Consider the following 22,419-nt stretch of genomic DNA (forward strand, 5'->3'; position numbering starts at 1 on the left):
TCACCGGAGCCCAGAGAACCTGCAGCTTTGTAAAGCGCCACATTCGCAGGATGAAGCAGACGCATCCTCTCAAACACGCCTGCGATTCTGCTCTCGCTGCAGAGGAGCTTATACAGCAGTTAGGAATCCTCGCTAGCTCCTCTTTTCCCTTCGGGGGGAAATTGTACCATAATTTGCGTTTAAATCCGTTTGGTACTGAAATGTATACGCATAATTCTCTTTTAAATGATTTCCACGACTTGTTCAAAGCAGTTTGTGCTGATAAGTAACACAGACGCGCAGCACTTACAATCATTTTCTGTGTCTGAGTACAAAAATGTTTCTTCATGCCTTCAGACACATCACTATGGAACAAAATGTTTTAGTTTTTGGAAGACAAATTCCTGTTTGTGGAGCAGAAATGCTGGATAAAAACGTATGTTGAGCAGTGTATCACAAATGCAGGTTTAATCATTACACTTATCGCAGACACAGCATATTCAGAACACAGTTTATATGTGATCGCTGGGCACCTGCAAAGCGCATTTGATAAAAATACAAATACATACTTTCAGGTATTCTAATATAATTCCTCCCTCAAAGCCAACAATGACTTTGACCATCAGTGTATACATGTTTAAAATCTGTAAAAACCATAAAGGTCTCTGATTAAAATGTGTCTATAGGAGAAAAATAAAACTTTAAAGCGAGTATATTAGCACAGTATGTTTTATGAACGCTGGAATCTTTGGACTTGTTCTGTTACATCATATTTGGATGATAGAAAACCAAATGAATTACACACAATGCAACAATATCAAGTCTTTCTTGAAGCTGCATTCAAAGGGTGGAAATTAAATCCAGCTCAAATGGTGTAAGAGAAAAAAAAAGACACCTGAAGCTTTGGTCCAGTGTGTGGAGAGTAGTGTACAACTGGGTTCTCAAGGCACTTTAACACTAACCAGTCCCGTCCAGACCTCCCTTCTTCTTTTTGACTGGGAGAGCTCACATCCTCCTGGAGGAATCAAAGCTCAGAAGGTCACACGTGGGGAGTGGTGGTAGGGAATAGTTAAAAATGGATGGGGGGTGTGATCCACAGAGTGTTACATGATGGAGCAGCACTGGCAGCTCTTGTGACCGGCTGCCTTGGCCTGCTCTCCGCTGCGTGTCTCTGTGCCGGCTGGGATGTCCGCAGCTCCCTGCACCACTTGGGCCCTTGTCTGCAGCAGAAGCGGCTCCTGCTCGCCCGCGCCCTTATCCGCCTTCGGCTTCTCGTCAGGATCGGTCAACGGCACCTCCTGGAAGGGGCCCGGCGGGGCGGCGGGGGGCTGGGCCGCTGCCGGTCGCCCCGGCGACGCTGCAGCCTCCCGCTCCGCCTCCGGAGAGCACTGGGAGGGCTCCGGCGCTGGGGCTGCTGTGGCGGTGGAAGCTGGCGCTTTGTTCTGCCCATCATCCTTTGTTTCACCACCTGCGCTTCCGTTAGCGTTTCTATCGTCTGGCTGCGCCTCTGCAGTGGCTCCGGGTGACTCAGCCTGCTCCGTTAGCGCCGTCGCTCCCTCCGCCGGCTCCTCTTGTTGGCTTTCGGCGTCCTGGCGTCCTTCCTGTGGCGTCACTTTCTCAGACGCATCGTCCCCTTCGTCCGTGATGATCACGCGCTCGGCCCTCATCACCACGGTGTCTTCATCATCCTCTGCTTCAGAAACACCCAGGCTTAGCCCTGGCTCTGCCTTCAAGCTGACCACACCCTCAGTAACGCAGACCGGCCCGTTGGTGCTGGTGGACTGAGCACTTGGCTCTGAGTCACTGTCATTAGTGTTTACTTCCGAATCTTTGGTACCATTGGTTAAGGGAATGTCAGTTTTGTTCAGACGCAGGCTTTGGGTTGTCTTCACTTCATCTTCATTTGATTCTGCAGAAACAAACAAATATCCCTCAGTTCAGAGAGTGGCATCTGTTTCCCCAATTAGAGACAGAAGGATAAGTGAAATGCAACAAAACTACATAGCATCAGACCAATCTGCTACTAAAGAACTCAAGCCTTCCATTTCATTAAACTCCTGAAAGCCGCCTCTAAAAATGCAAGGTTCACACTTAAGTGCCTATTAGCATAATATATATGCAACCTTCAACATGTGTAAATATTCATTACAGCATGTATGAACGTTTCTAAAGGTGCAGCTATACCTGAGCGGCTCCTTCCTTTATAATGCAAATGCCTGAAGATCACTACACTCATACAGACACATCTAGATTCCATGGTGCTGGTGATAGTGTTGAATGGTTTATTAGATAAGACACATTCTAATCCAGGGATGACATCATGACAATGTGCGCTGTATTTGTTTGTGGATGGATGGAGTGTGCGTTTGACGTGTGCGAGTGAAAACCCACCTAACACTGCGCCGTTCTGCACCGTTTCATTCTGAGCCACTTCTGAGGGAGGAATCATTTTTATTTACAGTGACAATTACATGTGTGTGTTTTAGAAGCAGATATGAACTGTGTCACGGAAAACATGACTTGTTAAATAATAACACTGACTTCACAGAATAAAATTACAACCGTATTTAAAAGGGTAACTTTAGCGCTGAAAAGCGCAGTGTTACAAACGTTCCACATTTTACCAGCTAAAATGTGCAAAATCGTTTAACATCAGCTGCCCTGGCGGGTTGATGAAGAGGAATAAATGATGATTCCTCTGCATAGAAAATATGGAGGAATCTCAGTGTCCCTTCATTCTCAAATAGCACTTGGCATGTTTTTTCGTCAACCCTCATTGAAAATTGAAGTGCTCCTGTATGCACTCCACTCTGTTTTGTACTGTGAATATACCCAAGCTTGTCAAATTCCATCAAATTATTTCTAGCATATAAAATGAGATTCGGTTTTCTAAAATGTCCACTGCAATTTCCAAATATTAAATGATGTATCTGCTCTCACTTACCTTCTTCCGCCTCAGCCAAAGTCTCTGTCTCCTGTGGAGTAAGAGGGGGAGGAATTCATTGATTGACCAACCAGTGGCATTGTGTTTCCTGAACCTCTTTGTTTCAAAGTAGGAAACAAAGAACAGACTATTTTTATTAAACATTTTTTCTGGTGTTGCCAAATCCGTTTGCTATCCTACACATCCATGGATGATTATGTTAAGGCAAAGCCTTCTGCCTGGTCACAAGGGGGAGTGGTTGAGCTGAAAAGCCCTACATGACCTGAGAAGAGTTGACCCTTTTGACACAAACACAGCCTCCATTAAAACTAATCACCTACACCTACAGTAATACAGTCACAATAGACGGAAATAAAGTGTTTGTGCCGATGTTAAAATTAGATGTCCAATTACAGAAACCTCAGCATCGTCGCACAAACACAAAGTGATGCATGTGTGATTTGCCAGATATTATCTGTCACTCAATCTCAGGTTGCCACTAAAGATGAGTGCTGTGTTTTTAGCACTCATGAGAGGATACGGTCATAATTAGCATGTCTCGACCATCACAACAGTAGCATGACTAACTAGCAGTAGCTTTTAAACACAGAATACTCTGTTTATCTCTACAGATCAAAGAATCAACAATAGTAACATGATCAAAATAATTAAAAATCTTAAGGGGACAGACAGTTCTCCTTTGTCCAGCAGGTTGACATAAACATTTCTGTTCTTGGCCTGAGGTGAAACAATAAATCCTGAGTGGATCAAGTGCCGATACGTTTATGTAACAGGACTGCTTACATTCACAAAGTTCCTGCTTCTGAACAGGGGGTGCTACATCAAAGCTCCATCAGCAGAGGAAATGCATTATTCATGGCAAAAAGCCACAGACAGATGTTGTGGGAATGTGTCTGCCTAATGGAAGACGATGGGACAAGCGTGTTTAACACACATCCCAGGCCTCTTTGTGTCTACACGGGGCTGCGCTGCTCGTGTGCGTCTCTCACCGCTTGGCCGTCTTCCACCTGAACCTTCAGCTTGTCTTTGTCCTCTGCCGTCTCCGACAACCTGAAGCAGACACAGTTGTGTAAACACACACACACACACACACACACACACACGCGCATGACATTTTGACGTTTTTGGAAACGAAGCAGAACTTGGGACGACTGGGATCTTGGACTGTGGCCTCAGATCAAACGTCTAATCCGGTGTGTAGCGTGTGTCGCCGTCTCCGCGCGCACAACTGTCGGAACTAAACCTCAACTTTCCAAAGCACACGTAATGTACGACAGCAGCAGAAATGATAAAATAAAAGTAGAAAACAGAAAGCTGCAACTACTGTATCAATTATCCATGAAGCTCTGACTGTACAAATGCACTGAAAGTGTGACCGTTCTCTCTCTCCTGCCCTGTGTGATCCTCTAACTGTTTCTGCCATAAACGGCCTCCTGGTCTTGGAGCGCAGCGCCGTCATACTTTTCCATGTGCTGGTTGTCCTGGGAGCCGTCCACAGGGGAGCGACTGCGAGTGTCCAGGGAGGTTGGCGACAGGGGAGCTCCCTCCATCAACCACTGGTCTCGTAGAGACTTTCTCTGCAAAAAGAGAGGAGACGAGGAAGAGGAAGTCTGAGTCGGCTGCCATTAGTTTTATTTGGGCTACTATAATGTGATAAATACATAAAACGCTGGTACACAGTCCTACTGTAGACGATAAATATCACCCAGTCGTGGTTTTCGTCCTCACTAACATGATAATGATGCCTGCTGCATGTAAAGCAGGTGGTAGTGGGGTGTGTATTTGCCTCACGCCTGGCTGTTGGTAAACAAGCTACACAAAAAGAAGAAATCTCTCCTTCATCCAGCTATTCAGACCCTTGGAGCACTTTGTAGGAGCAATTACAGCTTAGCGACTCCTTGAGCGAGGCTGTGTTCATGTCCTGCCGTTTGAACTGCCATTACGAGCAGCAGTGTAGGAAAAAGAAACGTTCACGTGTTCCCACTGAGCTCCCGACTTAACGAAGAACAGTGCTCTTCCTATTTAAAATTAATGCAACAACACAATGAAGTGTGCAAAAAAAAAGCAAAGTGTTCTGTATACATTCTGATGTACTGTCTGACATCAGAGAGCTCCTCCAGCGTGAACTCACTACTCACAAACACTTAGCCGTTCAAGTGTCTCAAATCTCAGTGTCCTACTCACTAGAGATGAATGTGCAGTGTTTTATGCAAACTCCAGTAGTAGATATAAGAAGAAGACGGTCACGAGAAGCGCTAAAAGCAGAACCGAGCAGCAACAAACATAGTGAGAATAAATTCATTTCTCATCCGGAAAACAGGCGAGAGGTAAAAAGAATGAAAGTATTACCTGTACTTAATTTTCAAAACCATCTCTTGAGGACAGTATTGTCAGGTTTAATAGATTATAGAGTAGATTGAAAACAAACTGCTCTGCTCAATGTTCATTGTGCCATGTGACTGGCTCATCACACCGAGTTTGCTATTATCAGTCAGTGTTACTGTGAATGAGCTCCACACACTGTACATTTCTCTACTCTATTATGGAGATGCAGAATCATTTCAGTCCAAAAAAAGTTCACACTCTATATAAAATTAACCTAATGGTCTGGAGACATGAGACACGTGTGCTACGAGTTGACCTTTGCTCAAAGGTTGGCTTCAGCCGCACACGTCCCCCAGAGCCAGGCAGTAATCTGCAGCCAGCTCCAGGAACACTGCTCTGACTCTGACGAGCAGAAATAAACTGTTTTTTTCTGCAGGGAACGCTCAGTAAATCTAATCTAGTAAAATAGCCTGGGATATTATTTTTAGCATACAAATGTGGCTGTGTGCAGTAATATCCACAGCCAACACACACACACACACACACACACACACACACACACACACACACACACACACACACACACACACACACACACACACACACACACACACACACACACACACACACACACACACACACACACACACACACACACACACTTCGGCTGGTGATGCCTGCAAGCTTCTCACTAACTGCTGTGGTCAAAGCATCTAAAATCCGTATCCCCCTCCAGCCGATCAACTCATGTTTCCAAAAATCTGGCAACTGTTAGTCAGTAGCTACCTACTTGACTAAAAATACGGTCTTTTCTCCCACAGAGAAGAACAACCTCAGCTCTGTTCCCCCTTTTTGAACCCAGCCCATTTTTAAACTTTCCTGCGGGTCAGAAGCCGTTCAGAAGCATCCGCTCCCTCCCATCACATCCTCACATTTACCCCGTGGTTAGAGTCGGTGTCAAAGCTAATGAATGTATGTCAAGCTTTGATGAAATCACCTGCTGTGAGAACATCCATACTGGAATGATCATTTAAGATGAATCTTTGAAGCGTGCTGCAACTTGAATAGCGACAACATATGCGAGAACTCGCTCGGCAAGGGCGTCGCAAAGTGTTCCCCCTCCGCACAAACACACGTTGCGAATATTTCACACAATTTGAAGAATGTGCCCCGGGGCCTGGGTAACACAGTGGAGAGGAAGGAGGAAACATCCGCGTGGAAACCATGTGAAAACAATAGAGCGGCTCAGTTAGGGTAAACACTCACATAAAAGCAATGAAGGCCTTCCAACCTTGTGGGGGTCAAAACCAGGAAGCATTGAACTCTGAAGAATTCCTTTGTGTGTGCGTGTGTGTGTGTGGGGGGGGGGGGGGGGGGGGCAAAAAACATCTGGGCCGAGTGACTGCATGAATATGCGAGTGAATGAGTGAGACAGGCCGACCGTCCTGCTGACCTTGAGCTGCTGCACCCGGAGCCGCTCATCCTCCACCTCTCTCCTGGCTCTTTCCTGCTCTTCCTGCAGCCGACGCTTCTCCTGCAGGAAGAGAGTGATTGTGGACAGAATTACGGTCTGCTCACTGGGGCGTGAAAGCCAGATGATGAGGATTTTATTCAAATCTGAGCAAGGACAGTGAATAACACCGCCATCTGACATCCACCGCAAGGACACTGGCAGAACAGTAAACTCTATATCCCATAATGCTCAGAGGAGCTGTTCCCATGGCAACCTGGTTTTGTGTTCATGGGACTAGAATCACCCTGGCTCACCACTCTGCCCACTCAATAAATTATCTAGTAGTCGCGGTCAGCTGGGGGAACAAGGCTTCTGAACCCTCCCTAGAGGAATAGGGGACGTAGAAGAGTCGCCTTTGAGCTGACTTGAATTCTAAGTGTCTCTGAGTGGAGAACAAGCAGAAGTTCCACTGTGCTAGAATCGGTCTTGGCTCTTTAAACTCAGTGTACAGGTCTGTGTGTTCAGCGTGCATGTACTCACAGCAATAGCCTCCAGCCGCTGTTTGTACTTCTCCGCCTCATCCATCCTGAAACCTGGGACACAACAAGACATTAGTTCACTGCATCCAGAGAATGAAGCCGCATTACTTCAAATGAATCCAATTAGCATCGTTTCCTGTTGTGTTGTCGCTTTCTTTTGTGTGATGTGTTATTTTCGTCTTTGCACGTGTAGAAGCAGCCGGTGCTCCAGGAATCAGACCGCGTGTCTTTGTGCGTCCCACAAACAGAGGACGCCGCGGCAGCTAATGAGTTGTAACACAAGAACAGAGGTAGGGTTTCAGCATGCGAGTGCACGGCAGTACAACGGTCGTCTGCAGGGAAACCGTGACCAAACATCCTCTGTGTTATTTCCACCTGCAACAACCCCCCCCCCCCACACACAACAAATGAGGCGTCTGTCGCCGCTATGACACAGCCGCATTTCAAAGACGATGAATGATGAGGAATATTTGTTTTCCCCTGCAGCTGACACTAAACGGGACAATATTTGAGTTCCCCAAAACTCAGAAGTATGAGCGCGCATAGACTGGGGTCACACACACACACACACAGCAGCTGTAATGAGAACCTGCCACCGTGAGCCATGACTCTGCTTTTACAGGGAAACCTTTAAAGCTGCAGCTTTTAAGTCAACTTCTCAGGAGAGAAACAAAACTTATTTTTGGCCCTTGTGTGATTCTGCACAGGGCGGGTTTAGTAAAGAATTTAAAGTAAATGCATGAGCAATATAAGCAAATAATTACAGCATAGAGTTTTTGCACTGGCAGCAGAGATGTTTCTGTGCTAGACACAAAAAAAAAAGATTAGTCATAAGATGTGGCATTGAGGGAGAACACAGCAACACTGACCCTCTTCTATAACAAATACCACAGTGCACTAGACAATACAGTAGATCCTTCAGAGTCTTTGTACAGGATGCGTCAATTATTAGTCAGAAGCTTCTCTCTACTAACACCTGATCTGTTCCTTCGTGTCTCTCCAGTGGGGTCACGGATGAAAAAGGGATAAGAAAAACCACCATGAAGATGCAGGTGTGGAGTGTGGAGGGAAAAAAAAATGATGAAACAAGAAGAGTCGGGACGTATTTTGATGAGGAAACAACCTCTGGCGTGCCTTTCATTACTCTGCAGCTCCCTCAGCAAATGAGGTGGCAAGACAGACTGGGGGGGGATCAGCACAAGCAGATATGAGGATATATATATTCACAGTATATACAAAAAGATTGAGAGATAACAAAGAACGGAGCCTTCAAGTGCAACAGGGGTAGAAAAAGACAAAATCTCATTTTGGCAGTGTTTTGAATGAGTGGAGGTGCAGTGACAGCTTACAGTATAAGCCTCCGTAGGGAGTGGAGGCTTGTGTCTCATCAGGGCTCCAGGAGAGCGCCTGGAATAGCAGCCAGAGATAAACAAGCAAACACAAACAGAGGCTTTGATGAGGAGGTATTGAGGAGGTCCCCGTAGACACACACTGACTTCGATAATTAGACATGATACAGGAGGGTAGAGACGGGAAGCAGCCTGACAAAGTCAAAAAGTGAAGAGACGGAGAAAGTCAAGATGGCTGGAAAGGAGCCAAGCTGAGCGGGTCAGAGATTCTGAAGACTGGACAACCTGGGACACAGAAGAAGAACATTCAAGAACAGGGGAACAGAAAAATTGTAGATTTAATCTGCTCATTTTCCCACAAGACTGTGATCATTATCGAGCCGACGTATCCGAGCTAAAGCAATCAAGCAATTATCGGCAATCTGCCCCCAGCTAAACTGAAGAGCAGAGCCGCGCTCTCAGATTCTTTAATTTAAACTATTAGAAGGCTCCAGCATTTTCATGAGAAAGGGAGAAAATTGGAGAAAGGTCAGAATCAGAATTTACTGAACCCCCAGGGATTCAACCCTCAAAAAGACAACAGACACTGCAGATCATGCAGCATTTGCCATAAATCGGGTCTGTTCTTTATTAGACGGTGTCCACATAATGAATCTAATTAGGAGTTTTATTAATGCAAGGTCTTCAACCATGAATTTTACACCTTATCTGTGAATTTTCACACACTCCCACAATCCTCTTGTGGTACTTTCAAAGCAGCAACCCACCGATGTACTGTGGAAGCAAACTGAAAACCGGACTTCACTGAACCCTCGCTTCTAATAAATCACACTACTGTACATCCACTTCATGTTGAAACAAATCAGCAGGAGTAAAAACACTGCTGCAGTGTTTAATGACAGGCACACGTGTTAATGCAAAGGAGGGAAATGACTAAACATCACTTCATTAAGCCGTTTTTTTGGTTTGAAGGAATTCAGTCGTAGGTTGTCTGACCTCAGCGGTATGATGTTACACACACACACACACACACACACACACACACACACACACACACACACACACACACACACACACACACACACACACACACACACACACACACACACACACACACACACACACACACACACACACACACACACACTCTCCCAGTTTGTCTCCCAGTCGCTCTCCCCCCTCACCCAGTCGCACTAAGGACACAAAGGCTCTAGTGTACGAGCTGAAAGAGGAAGGAGAGAAAGAGGAAACTGCACAGCTTACAACACCTCTGTGATTGGATGCAAAGGTAAATGGACATTTTCCCCTTTCACTGTTTTCACTTATTGTTATAAAAGCACAGGTGGTGATAATAACATTAACAGTTTTCTATTGTAATTTGTTAAGCGCTAAGTGGCGTCTGGCGAGATTTAGTTTCGCAATTACAAAAGAAAAAAAACCCCACCAATATCTGACAATTAAGAAGTTCAACTAGTCAGCCACGAATCAATTACCATAATTGTTTTATTTTCCTGTCAATCGTACGTTTTAGCCGTAAATGGGTTAATAAAAAAATACGCAGGGATGAAGTGAAAACAATCATCAGCTCCAGAGCTGCTATAAATGACAGCTTAATAAACCAAATGCAGCCGCGCTCCAACGCGCCCGCAGGGTTTTCTCTCAGCATTCCTCCTGCACACGAGTGTATATTTACCTTCAGCGTATGTGTGCGTGTTTATATAACAATGTATATTTGCTTAGTGGGGTGCCATGAAGTCTGTATGCCGAGCGCTGATGCAGTGACATTAGCTCTGTGGGAACAGATGGAGGAACAGTAGGGAGTCTGGAATGAAGAACTAGAAGAATCATTTAGTCTCACAGCTCGCTCCCGTGACTTTCAAAGGCGTCGCGTGTAATAGAGAGAACATCAGATAAGACGCAGTGTTACTATTACTACAGTTCAAGGCGAACGGAGGATTTAATTAAAACCAATGGAAGATATTTAACCAGGATAGAGGCTAGATATTAGATCCACACGCCGCAAATGTGTTGCATACATCTGCTGAATGAGGAGTGTCTTATTCCAACATGACACTACCATCAGACATGTGCCAGTGTGTGAGCATGCATGTTGGACTGGGGAACATGCAGGTGTTGACTTTGGCCTCACACGGACGAACGCCAGGAGTGAAGGCACGTGTCAGTCCAGGTTGGACTCTATGAGTGACGCTGGAGCGTTGACCTGAACACATCAGTCTAGCAAAAAAAGGGGTTAAAGAAGAAGAACAAGCTTCAGCAGCCTGGTGCTGTAACAAACCACTGGACACATGGTACCGAATCGCTACACGACATTCGGGATAACATTTAAAAAACGCGCGAGAGGACGTGGAGATGGTCAATAAAAGGCCAGAAGTAGTTTTAATGTCCGTGCCACTGCTTTACATCGCTGAGCATCACTGCACCTTGAATCTGAGTCACAGGACTCAGACAAACTGATCAAGACAATTATTAACAGCGTTACTCTGCCGAGGTAGGAAATCCAACAAGACGGTAGCAGCAATGAGCGACAAGTTAACAAATACGATGCCAAAATACCCACTTTTTGTTTTTAACTGAATGTCAGCTTCATTATTCATCATTTGATTTTTTTGACTCTGTACATACTTTGATTACATATTTAGTATACTGTTGGTCATATTCTTTTAGCAAAATAGGCTAGATGCACAAGCTGCCCTTTCCATAGGCGCTAACTCAATCTTTTTGAACAGTGCCATTGCTCTGAGTGAGTACAAAGTCTGTAACTGGGGAAAACACAAGATGGGAGGGGGATCAGAAAAAAAGCACAAAATAAGCACACACACTGTAACCTGATCATTAACGGTTTTATTAGGTTCTAACACCTGTATCACCCAGTCTTTGCTACAACCATCTTTTATTGGAAGAGTTGAAAGAAGTTCAAAGAAAGTAACGTTGCAAATAAGCTTCTGCTCAAGGCTCATTTACAACATTGCTTCTGCATGTCCCATTATCCTGTTTCTATTCAACACTGCTGGATTTTCGACTCCCTTTACTGCCTTGGAATGAAGTAGAGCACTAGAGCGTGGCAAATAAACTGCAGCAGTGGAAAGTACAGAATTGGACCAGATAAGAGTGGAGAAGCTGAAGGTTTTAGGAAAATGCGGCGCTATTTCCTTAGACTGGGACTAAAGAGGTTTTAAAGTTTCTATCTGGGCAGATTCGCATTTCCAGCCATGTGAAATGAAGAGAGACAGCGCGAGGGTATTTCAAGGCCACGGCAAGTTAAAAATATCCTCCTGCTCCCGTGTTTGGGAACAGGAAAAGCACAAACACCGCCGTCCTCCAGACGATTAGAGACAGAACATGCAATCACTGCGACCCTGATCTCTGAACCTGAGCATGCTCTGCTGTCACCAACGCCGGAGCCCGGGACTTACACTCGTTTCCAAACAAATTCCTAGATAGAACTTCACTCTGAGACAGGGCAATCGCACGGGCAATCGGCCTCAGCCAGAGAGATGGACACAGAATTGTAGTAAAGTGCTTTTTCATCAACTATTGATTTTTAGTTGCTTTACAGACCTTGCAGCAGAAATTGCATTATTGGAGATGGATATCCTGCTTATCTAGATGGAAATAAATCTGACACACAGTAGGAGGGTGTGTGTGAGCGTGCGTGCGTGCGTGTGTGTGTGGGTGGTATGGATGGAATGTGCCTCGCTGCACAGCCAAGTTCCTCTGATTGACAGATCAGGTCAGGAGAATAAAAACACTTCATTCCAGCCCCCAGTGAGCATCAGTGAAAAGGACAGTGGGTTAATGTATGGCACACCTGTCCGTTATATCACAGGGGATCATCACAATCACCATCATACATCACTCATCCCTGCACCTCACAGGTACAGAACATTTTCACTGCTGTCTAACATCTGACAGAAAACTGAGATGCATGTGACGAATTGAAGGTGTAATGGAGCTCCCTATCCCACATGTATTCATTTAGCAGCTACATGGACAGCGGAGCATTGCACACATGCTCACTACAAAACACAAGACAACAAATTGCAGCACTGCGGACAGATTTGCATTGTTACTGTAGGTAATTTGACTAGATGTTTATTCTCCTTCTATAAAAGTGGGGACTAGGACTCTTATTCCAGCATGTTACCAACCGTCCTTAGACATCTGTGACGTGAGAAAACTGCTTGCCAGAGTTTGGGGAGAGGAAATCTGTTCCATTGTTGCCTGATACGGGACTGGACATATCAGCAGACCTGGATATGTCTCTCAGCATTGATGGAGCCGTTCCAGATGGACAAGCTGCTTCGTTCGGAACCGAGTGCTTCCTGTACGACCTTTGAATTCTGTGCGTTCTTATGTGAATTTGTCTTGAGTTTGTTTAAACCCAGCTCAAGGCTGAACAAATCCTTAACCCTGAAACGGATCCAACCACGTCCCAACGTTACAAAACGGACTGGAGTCACAAACATAAATGTAGTGACAAGTCCATGTTACTGTGTGCGTGCCCTCATCTAGTTGAACCCGAGGCTTCACGTTGTCTCAGTCAACTGCAAAAACACGAGTGAATGGGCAAACACTCCAGAGATTCTGATCCAAACCACACACATTTGATGGGAAAGTCCTCAGAAACAATGTCGAAGCAGGATTACATTTGCCAGGTCTTTCTAATTGTGCCTACTGACTTATTCTCTGCTTTCAGAACACAGCAAGAGTAACATCTCTTTGGCCAAACACGCAGATGGATGACAAATAACTCAGTTCTGCGCGTGCGTGCTGCCTAGAATGGCCTCTGATCGCCAGCCATGTCAGAATTACCATCTGCCTCACACGTTTAAAATATTAAGTCTGGGGGGACTCGGGGTGAGAAAAATCAGCTGCGCAGATATTAAGCCGAGCGGCAGATCAAAAGTGACAGCGTGGTGAAGCCTTTGTAAACACCCTGTCATCCACTCATCAAGGCAGCAGAGAGGCTGCCGAGATTAACACGGTCATCTGGAGCGTGCACGGCGAAGACGAAGAATAAGGACCTATGCAGCTTGAGTGAGTCATCTTGGCTCCCTGTGTATAATTAACATGCTGGATTATCTAGTTAATCCGCCTGTGAAGTCACATTGTTGCATCAGTGTTACTGTGTGACTCGCCACTGCATGTGTCAGCTGGTGAAACCACACAACCAGCTGGTTCTTATTGCTTTTAAACATGCTTCCAGGTCTTCAACAGAGAGATAGGGCTGCAACAAAGAATCATAATATTAATGACGAGAATTTATCCATAATGATAAATGATATTGGATATTTTTGATTTTGAAGTTTTATTATGAAACTGTGGCCAGGGGAACCAGGAGTGAAGTTCGTGACATTCAGTTTTTGCTAATAACGGTTTCAAAAACAGCTTTAAACACCACTGACAAAACAAACTAACAAAATATTCACTGTCCATTCACAGTAGTTTGTTTTTCTTCCAAACACAGCTCATGTTGTTTCTGTCATTCTTGAAACAACAGTCACCTTCACAGGTAAAAGCCTGAAACTACAAACAAGAGCAGCCACTTGTTGCACCACTACTGTACGTATGTCAGTGCTGTTTAATCCATCGTATCCATGTGTAAAACCCAGACATAAAAACCTAATTCTGAACTTTCACCTCAAGTCATCGCTTTTAACGTCTCAACTTCAAACAGCGGCAGGAGCAAATCTTTTAAACGCTGTACATTTACTGCATGACCCTGCATGAGTAGAGACAACAGCAACCAACTGCTGAGCTGATGTCTCAGTTCTCACAGACAGGCGCGCACAAGTAAAACTAAAGAGAAACCCCCGTTTTTAACCCGGAGGTGGAATGCACCGTTGGTGCCGTCACGCTTTAAAGATGAGTAGCGATTACAAGATAAGTTAGGCTTCATGGAAATGAGCGTCTGACAGAAAGGTTAGACACTATTTACAAAGCTGGAACGGAGAAATGTTGTACAAGTTGCCCACTGTGCATTGGTCTAAAGCCCTGTATTAACTATTTTAAAAGATTTAAAGTGTTGTCATTTCATGATAGGATCACATTATATTAGGATTAGAGAAAAGGAGGGGGATGACGGAGAAAGACCAACACTAGACTCTGACAGAGTCGGTGCTCAAACAAACACCAGCTCAAGCACTTTGACTGTCGAGATAAAATGCGCCTCGATCGTGTCGAGGCTGAAGGTCACTAAGAGAAGTGCGAATTAGGAGGAAACCAAGAGATGCTGCATAAATGGAAAAGCTTGAAAGCAGTGAGAGTGAAACAAACATGAACAGGAGGAGGCCTTGTGTGTGTGTGTGTGTGTGGGGGGGGGGGGGGGGTTCTGACAGGTCTTGACAAGACACTTGAGGTCGTGACATAACAGACATTCTGCCCGCATCTCAGTGACACACATCGGGTTCACACTGCGACTCCTCCAAGTATGCGCCAAGCCTCGTTTTCACACCGACTCGCAGGCAAACACATGCAGGGGTTTCTCACACACACACACACACACACACACACACACACACACACACACACACACACACACACACACACACACACACACACACACACACACACACACACACACACACACACACACACACACACACACACACACACACACACACACACACACACACACACACACACAGGGCCGCTAACCGCGGATGGCCTGCAGCCACGACGCGGCCCCCCGACGTCTCCACAGAAACGTTCTAACCGTAAAACGTGAGCACAGATGGTGCAGCTCGACGCAAAATCCCTTTTTGACTTCTATATTGCATTTCAGATTATGATCTTGTTCGGTTTTAATCATTGTTAACTGAACATCAGGCTTCATTCTGCTACTTTACCTTATACACTAACTAGTTAACAGTAAAACAGAGAATCAAACAAGCTTTTTTGACAGTGAAGCTAATTTCTGCCCAAATGTAGTTTTCATGCAGGTACTGAACCCCTCACAGCTCTTTGGAGAAGTTTTAATCACTTGAAAAGATTGAACGGAGTCTAGTGAAGTAAAGAAAAACAAACCAAAAAAGGCTTTTCCAACAGTGGCACTTTAGAGACACAGCTCCCCAGCAAAATGCCACTGAAATAAAGGCAATGTGTCTCATCTCCGAGCGGCTGCGCTGCCTGTGCAGATCTCCAGTAAAGCGGCTGGCTGCAGGTCAGCCTTTTCATGCTGCTCTATGGTTTAACCACTCACCGTGCTGTGCATTAGGATGAGGTTCAACTGTGCTAATGGAAAGCAGGTTGACAGGTGGCATTCCCACAGTAACAAAGGACTGCGATAAATAAAGGGAGGGGATTTGCATGAACACAAATGTTTTTTTCTTTTTTTTTTTTTGCTAAATCGTTAATGCAGACGGGCTCCAGTTTGTTTACTGTGACACTTTTCAAGCTGGCCCCCTTCAAATAAAACTATTTTAGCATCAGTTCTCTGACCCCATGCGCACTGACAATATTCTTGCTGGCGAGTGTTGCCTTTGCACTTTGAACAAACGTATGCAAGACGTGTTTTGGCTCGTTTGGCTGATTTGTCCGCCCGTGTTTGCAGGATTAGTGTGCGAATGTGCACATGTGCGTGCGTGTGTGTCTGTGTGTGTGTAACAGGTTTGGAAAGGAATGCAGGACTGGTGTAATCCGGTCTCAGCTCATTTTCGCTATTGTCATGGAGTCAAAAGCCTGCAGCCCCGCGCGCCGCTGGGCCTTGTAGCTCGGTCATGATTACACACATCACACACATGAAACGCAGCAACATGAAGCAGACACAAATCACATCAGGACAACAGTCAAAGATACCAAAAAAATAAAACTAGACAATTACAATCACATTAGGCAAATTGAACTCATTAAAATATAATCAACAGAAATAATTCGCTTTAAAATTATTTTTTTCTAAAATAACTATATGATTTATAGCTATGCACTCCTTAGCAGCTGAGAGGAGACAAAGCATGTGTGTAAATCTGTTCAGGGCCGTCGAGTCACCGTGCAAATGTCTAGTCAGCCAACATAATGTTTAACTTCTCTCCCCTCGTGTTCTCTGTGGACAAACAAACTCCGCTCAGGCCCACTGTTTCAGAAATTACAGACATCACGCTGATCCTTCACAACACAGCTGCTCATAATCTTGGACTCTGTAGTTATGGAGGCGAAGGAGGATGAATATACATCAAAATGACCAGCTGAACATGAATTGCTTCACTAAATGTTACACTGGGTGAGTATGACTCAGCTGCACCCAGATCAGCTTTCAAACAGCGAGTTGCCAGTTAGTCAGATATATTCTCATTTTACTGCTTATTGTAGCTGTGATTTTAAAGGATATGCGTTTAGTACTTTGTACTTGAATTAATTTGCTTGTTCAGGTCAACATTTAATTGTGTTAAAGACCTTGGATAATTCTCAAGAACCAAGATCATAAGGTTTCGATAACAACTGAGCAAACAGGACTTTTTTAGCACAATCAATGGGCTGCTACAGAGGAATGCTTCCTGTCTCTACAGCTTCAGGCTTTAGTCAACAGACCAAGGTTAGAAACACACTGAGGAGTGTGAATATGCATTTTTTTCTGACTTGGGCATCTGAATAACATGAGCTGTCCACAACAAGCCGCTGGAGGATCGCCAAATAAAAAAAGGACAGAGGGCATTTTGCTATTCGCAGAGTGAATAGCAAAGTGAGGCTGACTGCAAAGCAAATTATCTCGGAGGAGAACAGCAAGACGTCTTTATCACGGAGTACCACAGACTGGAGGTAGTATGTGTGAATAAAAGTATGAACACTTCAAATAGTGCTTCAAATTAAAAGCCCATATAAAAGAACAATCAATAAACTGGGACAATAGTTCTTTCTTTCTCACAACTGGTACAAACCAAGGCATGTTTTACTACCTACTTTTACAGACATCTCAATGTCAGCCTATAAAATCACAAAGCAACTAAACCTTGCAGTTAAATTAATGCCAGTGTAAGAATGCGATAACCTATTCTGGTTGTGTGTTTGGCCAGTGACTATAAACTTATAGACTTATCTAATCTACAACCTGTTAAATCTCTGTTTAGGCACTGAAATGTGCACCATGTAGAGTACAGTCACCAGAAGGACACGGAACACAATATTTGGGATTCAAGCCCAGCAAAACCTGAGAATAATATTAGTGGCTTCAACAAGGAACAACCTTTTACCAGCAGCTAAGCAGCACAGAGGAAAGTCCTGACCAGTAAAGGCCCATGTTGTGCATACACAGAGTTAGCCAGGAGGAATTTCAGAAACCATCAGGTATTTGTTGCCAGTAAATAGATTGTTCTGTCTCCTCCGTGCTCTGCAGTTTCCCAGAAACCATCGACGGCTGTGGACAACAGAGCTTTAGCTTGTGCTCTGCGTTTGGAGGTTGACTCACTCATTGTGTACTTACTAAAAAGGGAAATTATGAGTTATATCAGCGCTCTGCTACAGACTTATCATATGCAAAACACATTAAGGTCAAAGAAACCGTCGCTCCAAAACAGGCGGTGATATTTGACTCAGCAAAACCAAAGAGACTGAGTGACTTCAGTAAGACGCAAAAACATTAGCGGGACAAACACGACTCACGTGATTCCTCGAGTAATTTCAGCCTGCCTCCACTATGATCACACATTAGTCCGCTGTCTAATCAATCTCTGCTCCACTTACACCTCACTGCTAGGGTCAAGAGTAGGGTGTGTGCATAGGTCTTAAGTAAGCTTAAGACAAAATCACCTCCTGCACCATCTGAAAACCACCTTGTGTGGATAAATGTGTGAAAGCAATGCAGAAACACGCTGATGAGCTTCTTCACCATGTCAATACAAATCTACTGGAGAGTCTACCTTTCTACAGGTTTAGAGAATAGATCTGCAGACTTTCAGTATTTGTCACGTTCTCAATTGCTTTAAAATTAGGAGGAGCCATTGCCTGATAACATGGACAGAACAGAGTCATAGGTACAACAGATACGAGAGCAGAGCTGAGGAATAATCTAGTTTTAGCCGCACTGATTCCACGTTCACACTGGAGTTTTATCCCATGAGAACAAATTTATTATTAATAGCTCCCATTGTTTCTTCCCATGAGCGATGGGATGTCTAGAAAGAGACTAAACCCTTCCGTGTGGCCACGGTCGTAGTGATGTGTTGTTCCCAGGTGAACCGTCTTAGCGTGTGCTTCAGCGTCTCAACCTAATCTTGTGTGTAGCCGCAGTAATAACAGCCTGAGGTCGGTGCGACGGCGTACAATCAAAAGGCTGTGCAGCTAACGCACACAGCGCGGCCGAGACGCGCAAACGCGCCAACAGTCGCAGATCACGACGACGCTCCTGATTGCGGCGGGCGATTTGGCAGCGAGGAACCGCCCCGCTGCCGAAAACTCATCCATCGGCCAGTTCTCCCGAGCTCAGAAGTGGCGGATTTCATCACTTGCAGCTACTCCTTTGTCTCGTCCTCTTTATCGCTGTGTGTTTTTTTTTAATCTCAGCGAGACTTGTCAGGGTCTCACTGTCTCCTGTTCCCTTCAACGCGATTTGAAGAGATAAAACCCGCGCTGATTGGTGGTGCTGACGACCACACAGTTCCCTCCTGCCCTTTTATCTCCCTTTAGCAGCTATCTCGCCCACTCCTCTCCCCTCTCTCTTCCTCTTTGTACATCTGAGTGCATTTCTGCAGATTCATATCGAAACCAAACAGCGTCTGCGGGAGACTCGAGAATCGACCTGGGCGCCGCGCTACATTTCATATGCAACAAAGATAAAAACTTTTCAGCTGAATGGTAACAAACACACTAACAAATGTCTTTTCATTACCTGGGATCTTTTTTTTTTGCTCTCTGTGCACAAAGCACTGTTGTTACACATCAAAGATTGGATTTGATAGCGGCTCATAGACTATGACCTCATCTAGCTCCGGGTAACGCTACACATTTAATAACATAGCAATGTTATGATGTCACAGCCACATCCCTGTCAACACTCAGGCGCATATCTGATGGTGACAGAAACGAATTTTGCAATTTTCCACAAGCCGCAGAGTCTACACAGAGAATCCTATGCGTTACGCCGTCATCAGTCTTTGGCTGATGTGACACGTTTATTTGCAAAATCTCCTTTGAAGTGATCCACTGTGCGCGACTTCCCCTCAGAACCTCGGGCGCGAGCGTGCTCGTTAACGCTCCTTCAAGGCGCTAAGAGTTGCCTGAAGGCCTCCGCTGCTCAGCCTGACAGAAGAGGAGCTGCACCAGGAGCTCCCGCTGGGACCCCTGCTTGTAAATCAGCTGCGGAGCTGCAAATACGAACGCGGCGCGCTTGGATCGACCTGTGACACACAGGTGTGGCACAGCTGTGGTTAAAAGTGATGAAGCAGCGGTGTGGGGCCATTTGTGTGTGTGTGTGTGTTGCTCTAAACGCGGTGAGTCAGACAACACATGTGGGGTTAACCTGACACGGATCTATTGTTGTGTGGGTGGATGTGCCGTGGTGCTAGAAGAGCTCCACCACCGCTTCATCACACACGCGGACGAGATGCTCGCTGACCCGACACTCGCCGTTGACAGAAAGCAGATACAGCTGTGAGGCCTGTGCCAGGTGACACACAGGTTACTGTACACACGCGCGCGCGCACACACACACACGGTCGATATTTAAGGACAAACTCCCAGAACACACCAAGACTAGCTGCTGTTGGTTGAGAAAGACGGAAAAATCCAATAAAAAAAAAAGCACCAAGGAGTCAAGTAGCGTTTGACAGAGCTTCTAATCTTCGTTTAGCCGTCGTTAACAGGGGTCAGACGAGTCAACAGCTGCTGCTGTGCGGCTCTGGCTGCGCTCGTTTCCACCGCTTGGCACCGTTTCTAAGGGTGTTAACCGACACGCCGTGCTGTGCTGTCCGGTCCGGTCCCGTGCGCCACACTTGGCTCAAATTGGCGGAAGAATGTCGGGGGAAGCAACCAAAAAGTAGTCCTACCTGTTTAAACGCCGCCAGCTGATGCGCGAGTCCAACGTGCTCGGACGGACCGAGCAGAAGCGCGAGGCAGGAGCGAGAAAAAGTGCAGTCCCGCGTCCAGGTCAGTGAATTTAACGTAATGTGGCACGAGGGCTGGAGACGCGACGCGGACTTCCTCGTGCAGCAGCGGCGGCGGCGGCGGCGGCGGCAGCGCACCTGAGCGGCCTCTGCGCACGAGCTGGCTCCGAACCGCGAAGCGCGTCACATCAACGCCGCGTTAAAACTTCTACAAAACACCTACAAAAGTGCGTTTCGCATTGCTTCAGAAAGAGAATGGTGCGAAACTCTGGCCGTCGCCGGTGCCCTTCAGCCCGGCAGTGAGGAGGAGCGGAGCGGGTCGGTTACCTGACTCCAGTCACTACGCGGGGCCAGCCCTCTACATACACGCGCGCGCGCACACACGCGCGGCCCGTTTCCTGTTGTTGTGAGCTCGCCTTTCACAGGGCGACAGGTTGCCTGCATCTGCCGTACTTGCTGTGTTTGACGGGCAACGTGACAGAACGTGTCGTCTGCCTTTCTGATGGAAATGAGACTGAAATATTTTTTGTATTCTTCTAGTTGTAAAATGACCATCTATTGCTAAAAATATAGCCCTAATTGGGGACTGGCCTCACTGAGCTGTCAGCACAGTGCACTCACCTTCCATTTATCTTAATAGAGCTAGCTGAAATGCAATGAAAGCTCAAAAATAATATTTTGGTCAAAGGGTTGATGATTGGGGGGAAAAAGCTGCGATATCAATAATAAGTGGACAAGGTCATCTCTCATTGGCTTGACAGTGCGTTTCTGGCACTATAAATCAGCGTTATTGCCGCTTCTGACCTCTGTAAAAGGAGAATACACAGCTGGGTGCAAATAAAATGTATACACTCACATATTGGCGTGTGTTAATGTGAAGGCAAACGCGGTTCTATTTGGGTGTGTGCGCACACAAAGAGACAGATCAGGTGATTTTATTGTGCTCAGAACAAACAGGCCTTCATTCAGAGGGGCTACGCTGGGAGCATAATAGCCCAGTATGTGCAGTCATGCTGGCCAGAGTTTGGGTTAAGGTTTAATAAACAGAAAATTAACCTTCAAATTAATCGTGTCACATGATACCTACCCTCAAACACATCATCCACCAGCTTTATCAAATAAAACTAGGCCAGCCTATTTTTATGTTTATTTCATTATAGCTTAGTCATATTTCATTTATTGCTCAATGTAATTTATTTTCACTTCCTCCCAATTAATTGCTTTTTTAAATTCACTCAGATCTGGGCTATGAACCCCTGATGTAGTGGAACAGCGTCTTATGAGAGGGTCAGTGTCTCAGTCACATAAATTAGAGCTTAGCTGACCTGGGCTGTATTCTTCTTTTTATAAACCTATTCTGCTAAAATATCTGATTAATTCTTTATGGTCGAAAACCCCTAGCAAAGCAGTTTGAAGTGCGAACGTCCCTGGCTGTGATCCACGGCGATAGTGAATGAAATGAGCACATCCACTGACTCGGCCTACTTCTCATTCCCCAAGATAATTGAGAGCCTTCACATGAACAGCCATACGGGGAGCACGCGGGCTCCCCGTCCCCGAACAATATGGCCGGGCCGCCTTTATGTCTTGTGTGTGTGTGTGTGTGTGTGTGTGTGTGTGTGTGTGTGTGTGTGATGGGAGGTACAGTACCCGTTAGCACAACACCTGTGTTCGCACTTAGGAGATCCAGCGCTTTCTAAGCCCCGCCCACCGCGCGCGCTCGCGGAGCGCATTGTTGAAAGAGCTCCGCGTGTTTCTGTTTTTGTCTGTGTTGAGG

At 45.6% G+C, this 22,419-nt stretch overlaps 1 protein-coding gene across 3 annotated transcripts; it reads right to left on the minus strand.

The window, feature by feature from the left end:
- Window positions 1–425: 425 nt before the first annotated feature.
- Window positions 426–20,988, minus strand: palm3 (paralemmin 3). 3 transcript variants are annotated; one of them, XM_041071619.2, is made up of 8 exons: window positions 20,970–20,988; window positions 7,242–7,294; window positions 6,702–6,782; window positions 4,385–4,500; window positions 3,913–3,973; window positions 2,924–2,954; window positions 2,371–2,412; window positions 426–1,888 (listed from the first exon to the last, which is right to left on the minus strand). In XM_041071619.2, exons 2-8 carry the CDS (start codon window positions 7,284–7,286, stop codon window positions 1,083–1,085), a joined length of 1,182 nt encoding a protein of 393 aa, XP_040927553.1. In that variant the 5' UTR covers window positions 7,287–7,294; window positions 20,970–20,988; the 3' UTR covers window positions 426–1,082. The 3 variants fall into 3 exon arrangements, with proteins under 3 accessions (XP_040927553.1, XP_029011745.1, XP_029011736.1); XM_029155912.3 differs by lacking the exon at window positions 20,970–20,988 and adding an exon at window positions 20,586–20,963 and having other exon boundaries at window positions 2,371–2,409; XM_029155903.3 differs by lacking the exon at window positions 20,970–20,988 and adding an exon at window positions 20,586–20,963.
- Between the last annotated feature and the right edge of the window lie 1,431 nt (window positions 20,989–22,419).

Source organism: Betta splendens, chromosome 1 (genome assembly GCF_900634795.4).
Source record: "Betta splendens chromosome 1, fBetSpl5.4, whole genome shotgun sequence".
Lineage (NCBI taxonomy): Eukaryota > Metazoa > Chordata > Actinopteri > Anabantiformes > Osphronemidae > Betta > Betta splendens.